This window comes from Mesoplodon densirostris, chromosome 10 (genome assembly GCF_025265405.1).
Source record: "Mesoplodon densirostris isolate mMesDen1 chromosome 10, mMesDen1 primary haplotype, whole genome shotgun sequence".
Lineage (NCBI taxonomy): Eukaryota > Metazoa > Chordata > Mammalia > Artiodactyla > Ziphiidae > Mesoplodon > Mesoplodon densirostris.
In genome coordinates, this window is record NC_082670.1 from 24,055,828 (window position 1) to 24,074,177 (window position 18,350).

At 50.8% G+C, this 18,350-nt stretch overlaps 1 protein-coding gene across 1 annotated transcript; it reads right to left on the minus strand.

The window, feature by feature from the left end:
* Window positions 1–1,140: 1,140 nt before the first annotated feature.
* Window positions 1,141–16,131, minus strand: ABHD16A (abhydrolase domain containing 16A, phospholipase). The gene is made up of 20 exons (XM_060110613.1): window positions 15,951–16,131; window positions 14,904–14,960; window positions 14,097–14,163; window positions 13,762–13,848; window positions 10,259–10,344; window positions 8,353–8,426; window positions 8,050–8,172; window positions 6,087–6,201; window positions 5,881–5,982; window positions 4,816–4,879; window positions 4,344–4,393; window positions 3,776–3,899; window positions 3,199–3,303; window positions 2,902–2,965; window positions 2,395–2,451; window positions 2,186–2,248; window positions 1,975–2,051; window positions 1,792–1,890; window positions 1,647–1,693; window positions 1,141–1,471 (listed from the first exon to the last, which is right to left on the minus strand). The coding sequence occupies exons 1-20, from the start codon at window positions 16,080–16,082 to the stop codon at window positions 1,388–1,390; spliced, it is 1,677 nt and encodes a 558-aa protein (XP_059966596.1). The 5' UTR covers window positions 16,083–16,131; the 3' UTR covers window positions 1,141–1,387.
* Window positions 16,132–18,350: the final 2,219 nt, after the last annotated feature.

Genomic DNA, 18,350 nt, shown 5'->3' on the forward strand with positions numbered 1-18,350 from the left:
ACCCTGTTTGCTCCCTCGGGCAGGACAGAGGAGAGGGGTGCCAGTATCAGCTCTCCGGTATTTGCTAAAGGTGGAGCATTCCGGAGCTGTGGCCACCTCTTCTAACTCCAAATAGGAGGCATCATGTCAACTGACAAGTCTCAGATCACTCCTTTCAGTGGAGACTCAGTATATCTCCCTTTAAGGAGCTGCTGAGCTGGTTAGGGCAGACAGCCTCTGCCCCAGGGATTGCAGGGGAGGTTGGAGGAGACACTGAAATTAACCAGAGGCTGTATCCAGGACCTCAGAATATTGTCCACCTTAAGTATCTTGTTCAAAATGGTGGACCCAGGGTGGTAAACCTAGGGGTATTTCATCTGGAAAAGAGGTTTCCAAAGGAAGAAGGTGGCCAGGTAACAAACTGATGGGTGGGAAAGGGACTCATTCTGTTCTGTGAGGTCCAAGGACTGGAAATAGAATGGAAGTTAGAGGGAACCAATTTCCTCAAGTTCAAACTAAGAATATTCTAACAGCTGTCCAGAAAGGCAAAGTATGGCTCTGGGAAGACCTGAGTCCTTGGCACCTGCTCCTTGGTACCTGGCAGGCCCTGTGTTTGTTGAATTGCAAAGAGGGTGTGAAGAGAGAGACTTGACATGGTGAGGAGGGTGTGCAGGGTTTGCTGCATAAGACGGGGAGCAGGTCATTCCTCACTCCCCACGGAAAGAGCAAGAGCTAAGCAAGGAAAACTGGAAGTACGGATGGTGAGACCATGCAGGCTGGACCTGGAAACCTGTAGAATTGCTGAGTAGGTGAAAATCAGGAGCTAGAAAGTACTTTGTGAACAACAAAGCCCATGAGTTGAGAGCAACAGGAGGCAACCTTGGTCTCCTGGGCTGGTTGTATGCAGGAAGGCCTAGGCAGGCACCAGGGAGGCTGCACAGTGGTGACAGTACTAGGCATGCCAGGGAAGGGTGAGGATTGGGGACCCGTTGCACGAGGACAGCTCGTGCTATTGCCTGAGGCGACAGCAGAGATGGGGAGGGTTAAACTGGCTGTCTGGAGTCGGGGTTTCTCAAAGCCCAGCCCTTTGGAGCTTCGACTCTCCCCACTCCCAACCCTGGCTTCCTGGACACCTGGGAAGTCACAAAATTAGCCAGCCAGTAGAAAAAATACTTTTATTAATTATTAGGAATAATCCATTCATTTAATGCAGGGAGTGTGTTGGGGAAGGTTAGGTACTGCCGGATGGATGAGGGGAAACGTGCAAGAGGAACAGTGAGAAGGGGGATGGTCCCCCCGCTTGCCACAAACTATAAACAGCAAAATAAACACAGAGAATAACAAGTGATAGGGTCCTTCCTCGTGTCTCCTCCCATCCGTTCTTCCAGAATGAGTCCCAGTGTGGTCCCTAGAGGTGCCAGGGCATCTGGAAGTTCTGGGCCGGGAGTGGGGTACAGTGTGTGGCTTCGAAGTTGTGCAGATGCTTCTGAGCCTGAGGGGAGAGGGCGGGACAGGTGGGGTGCAGAACACAGACAACCTCCAAACCCACTACCCACTCTAAAAAAGCTGCTACTTCCAATGCTTACAGGGTACCCCTGTCCCCAAGCCCCACATGTGCCCCCTGGCCATTCAGGCACCCTCTTCCTGCTTACCACCCTTTAGCTCACCAGAAACAAAGCCAGCTGCCGCCTTCCTTCTGGACTCATGTCCTCCCCTGCAGAGAGGAGGTGCTCAAACACGAGCCACGAATCTGGATATTCATCCCCTTCCTGGGCTCTTTCCAACCCCTTCTCCTGCCCCAGGACTCCTTACCCACGCTCCAGGGGAATTCAGGCCCGTGTTCTGCCTGGTAGGAGTGGAGGACGGACAGGCACCAGTCCTCCTCCACCTCCCATCGGCTGTAAATCGAGGCTGGTCATGGAGAGAGAGGAGTGCCCATCAGCAACCTGGTTTTGCCAGGCCCCCAACCAAAGCCCTCACCAGATCCCCTTTCACCTTCCTCCAGCTGTGAGGAGGCCTCCAGCCACTGCCTCACCGCTTGAAGACCCTCCTCTGCCATCACACGGGGATACCTATGGAGGGAGTCAAGAGGTCAGGACCCAGTTCTCTTCATTCCTCATCCCCAAACCTTCTCCCCGCTCTCCCCGCGCTGGTGTGAGTACACACACATATGTGCGTATGTGCGTACACACACCCTGGCTCTCACCGATGCTGCAGGAGCTTCAGCAGGAGGTCATTGCCTCGGTTAGACATGATGTCCTCAGGAACCCTGGGGGTGAGAAGAATGTACACTGGAGGGGCTGGAGGTTGGGGAGGAAGGTTCTGGATACCTGGTTTTCTGGTGGGCAGAGGGAGGAGGGGCAACTCCCTGGCTGTCTCTGGGATCCAGGAGGGCAGAAGTTCCCGGGCACTCACGTGGTAGTGATGATCTCATCCTTGGTTCTGCGGATCAGCAGCACAGGGCCCTGGTACCTTCAGAGGACAGCATGGCGGGGAGGGAGAGCTCAGAGCGGGAGACGGGTGACAACTGGCCACCCCACCCCTGCACTGGCTTCATTCTTACCCCTGCTACAGCAGGGCCCCCTGCGCTAGCCCTTCACCCAGGGGTGAGAGTCAGAATACTTAAGAATGGGCATTGCTCAAAGTCAGGCCTTGCTGGGAGGTCCCTGCTGGGCCAGGCATGAACCGACTGGTTGCCAGATCACGAGAAGGTCCAGGGTCCCAGGGAAGCTGGGAGGGGTTGGGCCTGCTGTGGTGGTGGCAGGGCCACTCAGGAAGTGTGGGGCAGCTTCCCCACATGTGGGAAATGTGGCTTGTACTTGTACTTTGGTACTAATTTCAGCATTTGAACACCCAGCAGCATCTCTACGGGGGGTGAGGTGGGGGAAGGGTGTTGTACGCTAGACATTGGCCTGCCCTCACCTGCACAGCTGCTCTGCGTTGTTTAGATTGAGATGCTGCCGCACAGTCCTGGTCACCAGGCCCCCTAAAGTGAGAGAGATGTGGAAGGACAGCAGAGACAAAGCCCCTGCTCACACCAGGGTCCCCACTGTTCATGGAGATAGAAAACTGAGGTCCCCAGACAGGGGAGTCCTCCTGCTTCTCAACAATGGGGTGACCTACTCCCCACCCACAGAAAGGGGGACCATCTCCAGTTAGAACATCTCCCAGTTCCAGCCCACCTCTTTCCTGAAGGGCAAGCCTGGGAGCTGCACTCACTCCAGCTGTCTGGCATGACCTTCAAGGCCAAGGGCACCAGGTCATCAAAGGAGGCATCCAGGATCACGGCACTAATGTCTGGGTAGGACATGGCTGCCCACGTAGCTGGTACCAGGACAGGGAAAAAGGGTGAGGACCAAGGGCAGGCCCACCACCCCTGCCCTTGTCCCACTGATCCTATAGGCTGACCCCACCCTGCCTACTAAGTGAGCCCCAGGTCTCTCCTTAACCCCTCACTTCACTCAGCCAGGGCTCTGCCCGGAGAGGAAGGAGAGAGAACAACGAAGTGCACTGAAGACAATACCGGAGGAGACATTTACTCCCTGATGTCTCCACCCCAGGACCCCGGTCTACTTCTTTTAATAATCGGGCACAAGGGTGGAAGGAAAAGTGAAGAGTACACGAAAAGGAGAGCTTCCTCCAGACCCACTCAGAGATCCCACCCCCGTCCCACCTCTCCTCCTTGAAGCCTCCACCCGACTCCTGGGCCACCAGTGCATTTCCCCACCTCTCCTGGGGGGACACAGAGATGGCTTGAATGTGCCTACAGTAGCGGGGGTAGGAGGGAGGCTGGTACCAGTGAAACCGCCGATGGACCAGGCATAGATGATGATGTCCTGGGGCTGGAAGCCCAGGCGGTGGATGGCAAACTGGACCACCACATCCATGGCATTGGCCTCGTTCTGTGGGAACGGCACCCCCTGCAGGAAGAAGGGCAAAGGCAGGAATGGGTCAGCACAAAAGGCCACTTGCCCATCACCCCCCAGCCTCCCAGCATGGACCCTTCCTGCAGCTACACTGCAACAGACAGCGAAGATGGAACTGCAGCTCTGAACAGACAATTCAGAGTGCTTCTCTAATGGAAGAATAAATGCCTGTCAGTGGCATAGAAAAAAAGAATAGGGCAGTGGGAGGGGCTGTTCTCTCTAGAAACCAGTCGTTTACAGCAAGATCCACTGCCTCCCCTCCTGCCAAGCCCCCAGTGTGAGAGGAGGAGGCTTGCAGCTCCCTGCCCTTGGTGCCCAGGTCACAGGTGAGTGGAAGGCCCTACAGAAACATATAACCCCTTTCCCTAACACCAGTGGCTGACCAGAGGGAGACAGACCATAACTCAGAAAAAGAAGGGATTTCAGAGAAGGTCTCACCGTGCTTCCAGCAAAGCCGGGATGATTCCAGCCCAGGACTGAATATCCAGCTGTAACACAGCGGGAAGAAGGGCTGGGACCTCATGGCCCACGCCCCCCACCACTCTCTGCCCACAGCTCTGGGGGAAGGAGCAGGACACTGGAGTTCTAAACACCCAACTCAGAGGCCAAGAACTCCAAGCCTTCCCAGAATGGGAAGAGGACAAAAAGGTTCTGAGGCAGCAGAAGGGAGAGAGATGTGATTGTTGGGTCCGGGGAACAGAACAAAGAGCATAATGAGGTTAGGGACACAGCCCTAGGGGAAGGCTGCAAGGTTAGCAAAGCAAATGGGGAGTAGACTTTTCCCCAAAGGCGGGGGTCTCAAACATCACCCAGAGAAAGTGGTTAGGCCCTGGGAGGTCATATCCATGTGGGAAGGTGGGGACATTCCATTCCAAGGGGCAGAGATAAGAGGGCTGAGCCATGGGCCTACCTTCCAGAGGTGTGGAGACGCAGCCCACTTCATAGAAGCCCGCGTTCCCCTCACAGCAGATCACCTATAGGGGAAGCAGGAAGGAGCCAAGCTGGGACCAAAAATCCCACTAGCGGCAGGGAGGGCAGCCTGTGGGAGCTTTGTAGGAAAGACGAAAGGGCATGTTTCCTGTTCTCTCCAAGGAGAAGAGAAACGTCTCATTTCACAAGTCCGTAAAGTGAGAGGCAAAGTGGATGCAAATGCTTAGCAAACTCACAAGTCCGTAAAGTGAGAGGCAAAGTGGATGCAAATGCTTAGCGAACTGGGCCCTCAGAGGAAGAGGAATGATCCAACTTGAAATGCTCAACCCCCCAGCACAGTGTCCATTCTTCCTTGGAAGACTACCAGGTGGCCATCTCTCAGGAATGGGATTATGGATTTTTTTTTCCTTTCTAGTTTTGGGGTCCATTTTTTCTGTGGCTGTTTCTTTCGTGTGGTATGCCAATCACTTTCCCTCTCCCTGTCGGGCTCCAGAATTATGGTCAGATAAACTCTATTGGTGCCCCAAGCCAAAGCTCAGGGATGGTGGGGCTTGGGCAGACCCTCAGAGCATCTGGGCAGAGCTGGGACTAGAACCCAGCACCCAGCGCTGCTGGCTTAGTGCTCTTTCCAGGGCTGCTTCATGGGCACAGGAGATTTTAGAGCCAGGCTGCCTGGGCGGCTCAAATCCCAGCTCTCCCACTCACTAACTGTGTGATCTGGAAAAGCTATTCTGTGCCTCTGTTTCATCATCTGTAAAATGGGCTAATATAAATGGTACCTACCTTACAGGGCTGTTGTGAGGCTCAAACATATGCCCTGCATGTGGTAAGTGCTAAGTGGTGACTATTATGATGATGACTTTTTGGTCCTTGCGTGTCAACTCCTTCATCTATTTCCCTATCACAGGGATTTCCTACATCAAGAGTTCTTTAGGGTGGAGCTGGGAGATGGGATTATCCCCACTGTGCTTCCTTAGGGCTGCTGTAGAACTGAGATCTCTAGATCTCCCCACACTCTACCTTTGGGCTCCCTGTGCCCTCTCACCAGCTTCTGTCCCTGGGGCTCAGCTCTCCCTCGCCGGTCCACAAACATGGTGTCAATTTCATTGCCGTCGCAGGCCTGCAGCTTTGCCCGGCGCCCGTTACACTGAGTGGGGGAGATGCAATGGCCAAGTTGGAGGGACAGGAGGCCACATTCCTGGGTGGGGGAAGAAGGGCTGTGTGGGGGGGTCACGGGCAGGGGAGCCTTACCTCTTCCACCAGCCGGGCCTGCCCCTGCAGCAGCACAGGCATAAGGGCCTTCTGGAGCAGGTACACAGAGCCCGGATACAGCATCCGGCGCCCCAGGGTGTGTGCCACCAGATAGCTGCGGGGAACACGGGGTTAATGACCCTCCAACACAGTGGAGCCCAGGGACCATCCCAACCCAAGCACTCAGAGACTCTGGGGCCGGCTTCACCTTTGACCTTCACAGCTTCGTTTGCCTCTTTCAGGACTTAACGAAACAGTATATGCACCAATTTTTCAAACTTTTGTTTGTTTTTTGGCTGCGCCACGTGGCTTGCGGGATATTAGTTCCCCGACCAGGGATTGAACCCATGCCCTCGGCAGTGAAAGTGTGGAGTCCTAACCACTGGACCGCCAGGGAAGTCCCGCCCTTTCAAACTTTTTTTACTGCAACCTTTTTTTTTTTTTTTTTTGCTGTACGTGGGCCTCTCACTGTTGTGGCCTCTCCCGTTGAGGAGCAGGGAAGCCCTATTGCAACCTTTTTAAAATACTTTATATTGTGGCCTAGTATACATATATGCACATATTAACACTGAAAGTGTTATGAGATAATACTTTCTGAATACTGATATGATAATTAATAATTATGTAATTAACAATTATGTAATTAACAATTATGATTCTGTTAATGTATTTATTAAAGTCCCCAAATAAATAATACTGTTCATTGCGATATGCCTGGTATCTGCCATGTAGTAGGTGCCAAGAGCCTCGCACAGAGTACTCTGGGGCTTAATAAATATTTCTTGCACAAATATACTAATCTAGACACATAAGACGCAGTAGGGGGCTTCCCTGGTGGCGCAGTGGTTAAGAATCCACCTGCCAATGCAGGGGACACGGGTTTGAGCCCTGGTCTGGGAAGATCCCACATGCTGTGGAGCAACTAAGCCCATGCGCCATAACTACCGAGCCTGCACTCTAGAGCCCATGTGCCACAACTACTGAAGCCCATGTGCCTAGAGCCCGTGCTCCACAACAAGAGAAGCCATCGCAATGAGCAGCCCATGCACCACAACGAAGAGTAGCCCCCGCTCTCCGCAACTAGAGAAAGCCCGTGCGCAGCAACGAAGACCCAACGCAGCCCAAAATCAATAAATCCATCAATAAATCGAAAAAAGAGATGTGATAGGTGCTGTTCCTGAAGCAGATGGTTAACCACTTCCAGTTAATCCCGAAGTAGGATGTGTCCCCAGAACAACATTGTACAACCCCGTCCAGCATCCCCCCTCAAAACCTCAAACTTGGCTTGCCCCTCTGATCAATCAGCACACAGTCAACAACTGACCACCAAGTCCATCCACTTCCTTGGTATCCTCCAACCTGCCTCCTAGCCCCCAGCAACAGAAAATTCCCACACTGGCCGCGCCGCTGTGGTCACTGTTGTTGCTTCAGACATCATCAGTACCCACAACCACGATTTACTTAGGTTTGACCTCATGCTCTCAGGCACCCAGGCAAGGTGGAAGCCCTTCAGAACATGTTAAATCTCACCAACCCTATGAGGCAGGTTGCTCATGGATGCAGAAGTTGGAGCTGCCTCCACGTGGAAAAACCAAGGAGCAGCGGGGCCAGGATAGGGCCGCAGCTGCCACCAGACCCTGCTGCAGCTAAGGCTGTGTGTCCACACCCCACCCATAACCTCACCCTTCCCTCTCAGCCTCACTGAAAGAGCTGTTGTGTCAGACAGAACTGTGTTAATATCCCAGCTCTTCATGCACCACCTGTGAGCCTATGGATCTCTCTGAACCTCTTTTTTTCACACACAGATGTGGATAAAAACTAAATACTTTGCTACAAATCATACAATGTACGTGGCACTAAGCCCAATAAATGACAGTCATCTTACAATGGAGCACCCTGTCCTGGAGCCTGCACCCTATGTTCCCTCCACCCCAGCTGGCCCCTCTTCCCTGCTGCTTCCCACCTGGTGATCTGACAAGGCAGCTTCTTGACTCGGTTGAGGAAGGTGTCTGCAGTCCCCCGGTGCAGGGGCTCTGGGCGGAGCAGGGCCACACCCCAGCGGGAAGGCCCCCCCCGGGACTCCTTCCTGAGGAATGGAAAGATGCAGGGGAGGATGGGGTCAGGAGCAGCAAGCTGGACGTCTGAGGTCCGTAGGATGGTGGGGTGTAGGAATGAGGAGATGGCGCTGGATGGCAGGCACTAGACCCCAAGAAGGGGTGGAGGTGGGGGACAGAGCAGGGATGGAGCGAAAGAACTGGGGCCTCACCGGCTGCTGGGTTCTTCCCAGTGGAAGTCGACTGGCCAGCTCCTGAAGTCAAAGTTGTAGTTGGCGAGCTGCCTCTGTGGTGGGCGGAGAGAGATGGGGGAGGGGATGAAAAAGGGAGTTGTGGGGATGCCCACCTACCCACCCCCAACACTCCCACCATCCAGGGAACTGGCCCCCACCCATCATGGGGAGACAAGCAGAGGTCAACACCCTCCGGTTCGCAGATGGAAAGTTCTGCTGGGGCCAGAAAAGTCAGGCTAGAGAGGATGCCCTATCAGGTATCAACTCTGGCCTGTTTGCCCACATCCAGAAGGGGAACCTAACACTCTTCGCTTTTCTAAAATCTAAGACGGACTCACCCCCAGGAGGGGTGGCTGGAGGTGCTGGAGCTTCTGAGGGAGGAGGTGGGGAGCCTGTTGGCTGGTCACGCTCCCTTCCCCACCTAGGTCCTTTACATGATTCTATCTTGAAGGATCAAAATGTCTGGTGAGAGGGAAGGAGGGAAGTCACACCCACGGTAGCCCCTTTGCACCTGGGCCACCACTTGAATCAAGGCCTCTCTGACTGTTCCATCCTCACGGGCACCTCCCTTCCCTCGACTCCTGCAGCCACGGGCTGCCGATGCCGCCTTCGGTTACCCCACCGAGTCAGTCCACATGCTTTTTGAGGGCAGTGAGAGCTGTGTCTTCCACTCTGCTCTATTTCTTCCCCCACCCCCAGAGCTCCCAGCACTTTGAGAATAGGTTTTTTATTTTCTGTCACAGACAATTTTTTTTTGACATTTACAAAAATAACTGGACTAAGAGAGAGCAATAGAAAAATTCTACAAAAATGTAAATGGAAAAACAAAACAAAATGAAGGGAAGCAAATTTTAGGCAAGCTCTGTTTGGACCTGGACCCAAACACAGGCTTAGTCACTTCCTTGCTCTGTGACTCTGCCTGGGTCTTGTAACCTCTTTTTGCCTGTTTCCTCAGACATATAAATAAGGGTAATAATGGCACCTCATTCCATTGCTGTGAGAATTAGAAAGGGTGTATGAAAAATGCGCCAGACAGGGCTTCCCTGCTGGCGCAGTGGTTGAGAGTCCGCCTGCCGATGCAGGGGACACGGGTTCGTGTCCCGGTCCGGGAAGATCCCACATGCCGTGGAGCGGCTGGGCCCGTGAGCCATGGCCGCTGAGCCTGCGCGTCCGGAGCCTGTGCTCCGCAACGGGAGAGGCCACAGCAGTGAGAGGCCCGCGTACCGCAAAAAAAAAAAAAAAAAAAAAAAAAAAGTGCGCCAAACAGCGGCATGGTGGGACATCTTCACACAGCTCCATAAGTGGTGGTGTGGAGCAACCAGCAATACGATGATGGTGCTCAGAGCTGTTTGATCCCAGAAACCCCTGTGTAACAGGAAAGAGCTTTATAGGGCCCCAAAGCCCCTTCTCAAAGATAATCACACTCCAGAACTGGCTGGGCTGGCACAACTCCAAGGACACTCTGCCCTAGCTTTTCTCCCTCCTGGCACCACACTGTGCCCTTGGGCACAAGGGTGGACATACCTGCCTGTCTTGTCCCATCCCTGAACAAAACTAGCACAGTGTTCAATGCACACGGCAAAAATAAACAAACATTTACAGAATGAGCTGTTGTGATAGAGAGGAAACCTCCTTCTAAGAAACACTGTGAATGTTTCCACATCTAGGCAATTCTTTCAGATGTAGGGTGGAGGATTATTCTAGTGGAATATTCCACCAGAAGTGGTAGGGAGGAAAAATTCCTCAGGTGGACAGTTCCCTTGTGGAGGGGAGAAGGGATCCAGCAACGTGCAAGCAAACGCCCAGTGTGGCGGGTGGCAAAACACATCTCCCTGCTCAGGCAGAAGCTGGGCCGGTGCTCTGGGTAGGCAGTTGCGGGTCTCACCTTGTTTTCTGCAGACCGGTTCCTGTGTGTTGCCTCCAAGATGGTGATGAACTGCCGGTACTGGGGGTTGGTCCAGCGGCCGATGCCTGGTAGAGAGAGGATAGGAAACTGTGTTAGGAAAACTGGGAAGCAAGACAAGTAAGTTTCAGGAAGAGAATCCAAGATGGGCAAGAAGTGAGAGGAAAAGGAACAGAGGGCCCCGGATCTGAGGAAATAGGAGACCTGAACCGACGCCCCTCCTCCATATCCAGTGGCCAGCAAGGGCATTCTTCCCCTCCCTAACCTCTCCAGCTTGTTTCTTCCTAGACTATAGACCTTCCACCCTCCAGAATGTTCATTCTTCCCAGTCTTAAAACACTGTCACGTGGACTTCCATGGTGGCGCAGTGGTTGAGAGTCCGCCTGCCAAAGCAGGGGACATGGGTTCATGCCCCGGTCCGGGAAGATCCCACATGCCGTGGAGCGGCTGGGCCCGTAAGCCATGGCCGCTGAGCCAGTGCGTCTGGAGCCTGTGCTCCGCAACGGGAGAAGCCACAACGGTGAGAGGCCCGCGTACCGGAAAAAAAAAAAAAAAAACACTGTCACGTGCCCTCAGGCTTCACTCTTGCTAACACTGGGTTTCTCTCCTTTTCCCTCCTCCCTTCTCCAATGCTACCTTTCCATCTCTTTTCTGCGTATTCTAACTCCCTGCATCTGGCTTCACAGCTCTTGCACTGCCCCATAATTACTTCCTCACTCGCTGCATCCGAGTCCCCTTCCTGTCCTCATCCTCTCTCTCTCTTTTTTTTAAAGTAAATTTATTTGTTTAATTTTTTGCTGAGTTGGGTCTTCGTTGCTGCGCGCGGGCTTTCTCTAGCTGCGGCGAGTGGGGACTACTCTTTGTTGCGGTGCGCAGGCTTCTCATTGTGGTGGCTTCTCTTGTTGCGGAGCACGGGCTCTAGGCGGGCAGGCTTCAGTAGTTGTGGCACGTGGGCTCAGTAGCTGTGGTGCACGGGCTTAGTTGCTCTGCAGCATGTGGGATCTTCCCGGACAAGGGCTCAAACCCGTGTCCCCTGCCTTGGCAGGCGGATTCTTAACCACTGCGCCACCAGGGAAGTCCCCCCGTTCTCTTTTAACTGTGCCACTCAGCACTCTTCCTGTCCGTCAAGATTCCTTTCTCCTGTTTCTTGGGTCCATCTTTGCCTCCTTCCAATTCCTGGGCTGCTCCTCCCCTGCATCCCTTCTCCTTCTCTCTCTGAATCGAAAGCCATTCTCAACACTGAGCTCTTTTCTCTCTTTGCTTGGCCCCTCAGCGATCGCATCTGCTCTCCCTTCACCGCTGAGGAATCTCAAGCCCTGACTTCTCTGCTCCCACTGACCCGACAGGTGTCATGTGCCAGGCATCGTTCCGACATGGGAGAGACAGTAGGGAACGAGACACACAGGTCCCGGCCCTCAAAGAGCTGGCGTTTTGGTTGGGGATGGGGTGGGGCTGGAGAAAGACAATAAGTGAGTAAACAAGAAAGTTTCAGAGGGATAAGGGCTATAAAGAAAATAAAACCAGAATGAACTAGACTGCTATATATCATCAAGGGTAGAGCCCCCAAACAATACTGAGAATGAAACAAGCTGCACAGTGATTTGGACAGAGTGATGTCATTTGTGCTAAAAATGTACAATGCATCCCCCAAAATGCTATATTTTGTCTATACTTATCTTATTGCACAGATTCGAAGATTCATATTCTTTTTCACATTTGAAAACTCTGAAATTAGTATACATTTACAACTCATAGCAGCTTAGATGGAATGAGGTCCATATTTTGTAAAAATATAAAAACATGGACTAGGGAAAAAAACCACACCAGATGACAATGGCTACTTCTGCGGAAAGAGAAACATGGGGCTGAGGAAGATTCCAATGGGAACGCCAACTCTGTAATACTTTAGTATTTTATTGACAAAAGGTATTCGAAGCAGTAGCACAAAACATAAGCATTTTAGTTCTTTCTGATATTTTGTTTTACGGACTTTTCTGTACCTAATCTCTCCCCCAAATTAAAAATAAATAAAATTTTTTTTTTTTTTTTCTTTTTGCGGTATGCGGGCCTCTCACTGTTGTGGCCTCTCCCGTTGCGGAGCACAGGCTCCGGATGCGCAGACCCAGCGGCCATGGCTCACGGGCCCAGCCGCTCCGCGGCATATGGGATCCTCCCAGACCGGGGCACGAACCCGTATCCCCTGCATCGGCAGGTGGACTCTTAACCACTGCGCCACCAGGGAGGCCCAAAAATAAATAAAATTTAAAATTAAGACAAAACTAAGGAGTGGGAGCAACTTTCAGATAGGGTGGTCAGGGAGGGCCTCTCTGAGCAGGGAGCCCAGCCCCATGGTGATCAGGAGGCAGAACGGGCAGAAGGTCCTCACCCCGGACTGGACCCCAATGGCAGCCGTCCAGCTCCCGACCCCACCACTCCCGTCTTAGGCATCCCCCTCACCTGGTTTTCATCAAGTGCACCCGCCAGAGGGCACTGATTTGGTTTGTCTCTTCATTTTTTAAATTGTGAGATAATAACATATGTACATAAAACATACATTCAGTTTAAAGAATACAAACATTCATGTGCCGATCACCCAGGTCAAGAAAGAGAACAAAGCCACCTCCCACCAGGAGTCCTCCCCAGCCTGTTCCCTCCCCCTCCCAGGTTATCACTCTCCTGACTTTCAAGATAACCAAGACTGTGTTTTTCTTTAGTGTTTTGCCACTTATATATGCATCCCTTTTGAACTTTATGTAAATGGAAACATACTGCATAAATTATTTGGTGTTCAGCTTCTTTCATTCAACATTGTATCTGTGGGGGACTTCCCTGGTGGCGCAGTGGTTAAGAATCCACCTGCCAATGCAGGGGACACAGGTTCAAGCCTTGGTCCGGGAAGATCCCACATGCCGTGGAGCAACTAAGCCCGTGCGCTACAACTACTGAGCCTGCATGCCACTGCAACTACTGAAGCCTGCTCACCTACAGCCCGTGCTCCGCAACAAGAGAAGCCACCGCAATGAGAAGCCTGCGCACTGCAATGAAGAGTAGCCCTGGCTCTCTGCAACTAGAGAAAGCCCGCGCGCAGCAATGTAGACTCAACACAGCCAAAAAAACCCCAAAAATGTTATATTTGTGAGATTCATCTGTGTAGCTGAGTGTAACTCTGGTGTTCTGTTGTAGAACTCTAACCTCTAATGTATTTATCCATCCTGCTATTAGAGGCCATGGAGTCCACTTAAGGATTAATACAAATGGATATATGTGGAACTGTTGTAGGGTATATGCATCTATTCTAGATAATAGCAAACCCTTCTGCTAATTATCTGTTCATATTTACAACTCAACCCCTTTAAGGAAAAGATCATGTCTCGGTCATTAATTACTTCCCTTCAGGGCCCAGCACCAAACTGTATTTGCAAAGGTACTTAATGAATATTTACTCAATGATGGATAGATCCAAACCAGTCTCCCTCTCCACCTACCTCGGAGGCAGGCCACTCCTGCCAGCAGCAGAAGCAGTGTCCCAGCATAGTGAGAAAATGGCACCACTTTGGACAAACTCAAGTAACCTGGTGGGGGAGAGGGATTATATGAGAAGCTTTCCCCACTGCCCCTCAGCTCCTCTTCGCAGTTCAGCCCCAACCTCCCCCCAACACCCTCTTTTGGGGACAGCCACACCCTCAGAGGAAGAAGATACCTGATGGAAGAGGGAAGCCAAGCCATCCTCATCACAGGTCCCCTTTCCTCATTAGGGGACTGGCTCAGCTGCCAATGACCTGCCCGTTTCCTGTCCCACCACCTTTGAAACCACACTGACCTTTCCTGTATAAGTAGAAGAAGGCGAAGGGAGAGGAGTAGTAAGAGATGGACCAGAAGACTGAAGCCTGCAGCAGAGAGACAGGGACAAGCAATCAATACACACACACACACACACACACACACACACACACACACCGGTCTGCCATTTCCAGGCCTTGGCTCTGAGCAAAGTGGATAACCTGAGGGATGTCATATCAAGTACCTATTCTGTGTATGATACCATGCACACAGTAGGTGTTCAATTATTGTTGAAGGCAGTGTGTCAGAGCATAACAGAGGCTTGGAAAACTAGGTACAGCTTCTATTTTCTTCCCCTAATCATCTCTGGACATAATTTCATCAGATTTAAAGGCCAGTCTCCCTTTCTACTCAAGTTAATCAAGCCTTTTCAATCAGCCCTGCTCAGGACAGCCCCTGGCCTGGTCCCCAAGAGATGCACAAATGTCACCATGGGAACCTTGCCAGAGAGAACAGCTGTCTCTGCAGCCAAAGAGGCTAGTTGCCAGGGAGGACAGGTCACTGGGGACTGCAGGACTCCGTACCTGCGGATGGTCCCAAGAGTAAACGCAGCTTCCTCATGGCTCAGGCTGCCCCAGAGAAAGCAGTGCACATGCCAAAGGAGAGTACCAAGTATGTGCGCTTGAGAGCTATCTGTGTGTGTGTGTGTTGGAGATGTCTGCTGCAGAGCCCAGAGCATCCCCCACCCCCAGGGGCACTGCCCTCTCCTAGTCTGGGGAGGAGAAAGTTCAGGAGGGCAGCTGGGTCTGAAAAGATGCAGCAGTCCCAGATGCCAGGGCAGACATACCAGTGCCAGGATGCTGTCGGCATGTTTCTCGAGGGCACGGGGCTGATAGTACGTATCCTGCCAAAACAGATGGCCGAATTAAGGATGCTGCTCATTGACAGGTCCTCCACCTTCCCTTTTAGAAGCCCTGATGTGTGTCCTCAGGTTCTAACCCCCAGAGTCATCTCTCCTAGGACATCTCTGGCTCTGTAGGAAGCCCCTTTTCCCCACCCTGACTCAGAAGCTGATTTCCTACTCCAGAACCTGAGAACAAACACAGGGCACTGGACTTGGCAGCAAAACTGAAAGCAGCATTGGACGACTTTTGCTCTTTTTTCACAACCCGGTTTCAAATGGGTTGGGTGCCTATGGGGACAGGAGTAGAGAAGGAAAGACATCATGACAACTTTAAGAGGGAAAGAAGCGCATCGGAAATAAGAGTAGGCTGATTAAGGAAGAGAATGTGGCTGGCGGGGGGCAGTTTGTAGAGGACAATGAACATAATCTGAGACTACCGATAAAAAGGAAGAAAACATTTAGGGACACAGCCTACCACCACCCAGGTTTTCATAAACGCAATGATCCTGGGGTCTCCAAGGTAGGCTGCGGGTGGGGTGGGGGAGAGCGGACATATGATATGTTGAAGAAATCATTTTGAAATTCAAGGCCAGGGAAGATAAACGGAACCGGGTGAGGCACTGAGTAAGAGGAAATCGAGAGTTTGATGGCAAAACCATCCAGCTCCTGAATCCGCGCAGGGTCTTTTCCAGGACTTAAGAGTCAATTGGGACCGGCATGAAGCACGACGGGCAGGGTTGAGGGGTCACGAGAGGAAAAAAGCAAGGAGTGGCAGTCGGAATGAGAAAGCACTGGACAACAGCGATACAGCAGGCGGCCAGTCCACAGGCGTGACTTTAACCCAGGAAGCACAAAGAGCGCAGACTTTGCGGACAACTAGCTTGACAAGCAGGCTCCCCCTATTTCCAATAATGGGCGCTTCTGGGGAGCAAAGGCCGCAAAGGGGTTTGGGCCATACTATGTTTTTAAGCAGGGGAGAACTCGACTCACCCAGGAGCTGGAAGGGGGGTTAGTGACTGAAGTTGGAGTCCCAGGGATGCTGGACGGGGCCCTTTCAGAGTCCCTTTCCCGGTAGATCTTGTAGAGCCGGGGGCCTAGGACGCAGCTCAGCAGCTTCGCCATGGCCCCGGCTCGGGGCACTGCTCTTTCAGCAGCAGGTCCCCCCGCTGGCCCCGCCCTCCCCCGGCCCCTAAGGTGTTGCGTGCCCTTGACGTCAGCACGTACCGGCTCCGCCTTGCGCGGAGTTGAGATATTTTCAGCGCCCTTTCAGCACTGATTTTTGCAGTTGGAGCTACGGGAACAGCAATAGTCAGAATTAGTTGGAGGCGTTTGGACCGCGGAGAGTTAGAATATTATCAGACATAGTTAAGTCACTTCTTTCTACCCCTTAATATTGGCAGACTCTCGAGCGACAGTGTGAAAGAGGGGTTAAGATAAGGAGCGTTTGACAAGAGCAACAAAGAGGTATCTAGGAACACGCCTAATGAAAGAAATGCAAGATTTTACGAAGGAAATTAAAAATTAATGAAAGAGGTAAACAAAGTCTTGAGTAAATGGAGAGCTACGCCATGGTCATGGATAGGAAGACTCTGTAGTGTTAAGATGTGCGAAATACTGTTTTTTTTTAAAAAAAGGATGAATTATCGCACTTGAGCGTGAACAATTTTCAAAACCATAATGTTGAGTGGAGAAAAGAAAGCCACAGAAGATTACATACAACATGACACCATAGTACAAAATTCAAAAACACTTAAAATTTAATGATCAAGTATGTGAAAGATAAAGAGCAAATTTATAATACTGTTACACAGCATAGAGGATCTTTGGCTGAAAGGGTAATATTCTGTTTCTCGATAGATATAGAGGTTTGTTTTATTTTTCTTAGTACCTTACACCTACATAATATATAAACTCTTTAGCTTTTCACTGCAGTAAACACATATAGAGAAAAATGCACCAATTGAATATGTCCATGTAGTCATCACCCAGATCAGGAATCTGATTACATCATTACCGCATCTAGAAGACCCTCTCCAGATCACTACCAGTTACTACCACCCCACCAAGGGTAACCATTACTTTTTCTTTCTGTTTAGATCTGAATTTATTTTTAAAATTTATTTTATTCAAATATAGTTGATTTACAATGTTGTGTTAATTTCTTTTTTTTTTCTGTTACTGTGGCTTTATTATTTCATCCCAGGTTTGTTCTGTAATGTAGAAATGAAAGAAGGCCTAGGAGGTACTCTGTTCTATAAAGTCAGGGAACAGAACTGTTTTTAAAACAAAGTTGCATTAAATTGTGTCTTCCTATCTCCCTACATATAGTAGGATCAACACAGGCAACAGCAGAGATTTGCACTGCCTCTCCTCCTAATACTAGCCTAGAGGCCCTTTGAAATTGGAAGAGTTGGTTAGAACCCATCCTGAGTAGAAGTTTGAAGAGGAAGGAGTATCTCAAACCCCTGAAGTAGAATAATCTGGGCAAGAACCAGCCCTATACAATACAAAACTTAAAGAATAAAAACAAAGGCCACAGGAAAGTCATGGGGTAGCCATCTTGTGAGATCTTCTATTAGGTTAAAGGAGTATAAAATGAATCAACTGAATGTGGGACTTGCCTTTTAAATTTTCAATTTTAAAGCAATAGAAACTGATCACCCTACCCAGAGCCAAAACTATATTATGAAGGCCCTATCCTGAAATATTCAGCTTGTACCAGAATAACTCCTATAAACAGCACATTCACTACAAATAACTGCTTTATTAGCAGTCCCACATTGAATCTACTTACTTGAAGAGCTTCTGAAATGCTTAAGATTCCAGAACTATCTTGAATTTCTCTTAGCATTAAAAAAGAGTAGATGGTGAAGGGCTGGTAGCCCAGCAGGCCTACTCAATACCACTTATCTAAAAAAACATTCTTATATAAGCTATTCAGACACACAAACTTTACCTGCTTCTGATTTAAGAGTTTTACTGATAGAGAAAAAAAAACCTGTGAGGAGACCCACTCCCTTTGCCACATAGCTCAGGCATATTTTTCCCCAACATTATTCAGACAGTGAGATAAGTCAGGTCTCTCCAGTTTTAGTCCTCTTAGAGACATAAGATTGGCCAATAGCAGTTAGCCCTGAGTCAACCCCCAAGGCACTATGATGTCAAAGGTACTTCATACCTACACCCCCAAACCAAAGAATTCACATAGACATTAATATACTCTAGAAGGAATAAACATTTCAGATCAGCTTGTGACTACTGACCTGTCTCGTGTTTACACCATAAGAAAAGCCGATATAATAGCTGTTTTCCTGGAAGCCTTTTCCTGGGAGTCACAACAGGAAGAGGCCTGTGAAGAACCTCAGGGAGCAGTCCTCTCCATTAGGCTGC

Excerpts from the sequence above, each read along its gene's own strand:
- ABHD16A (XM_060110613.1), bottom strand. The coding sequence starts at position 16,082 with ATGGCGAAGCTGCTGAGCTGCGTCCTAGGCCCCCGGCTCTACAAGATC. Across the intron at positions 13,849-14,096 it reads CTTCTACTTATACAGGAAAG|GTTACTTGAGTTTGTCCAAA; the intron begins GTCAGTGTGGTT and ends CTCCCCCACCAG. Across the intron at positions 10,345-13,761 it reads AGGAGTGGCCTGCCTCCGAG|GCATCGGCCGCTGGACCAAC; the intron begins GTAGGTGGAGAG and ends TCTCTCTACCAG.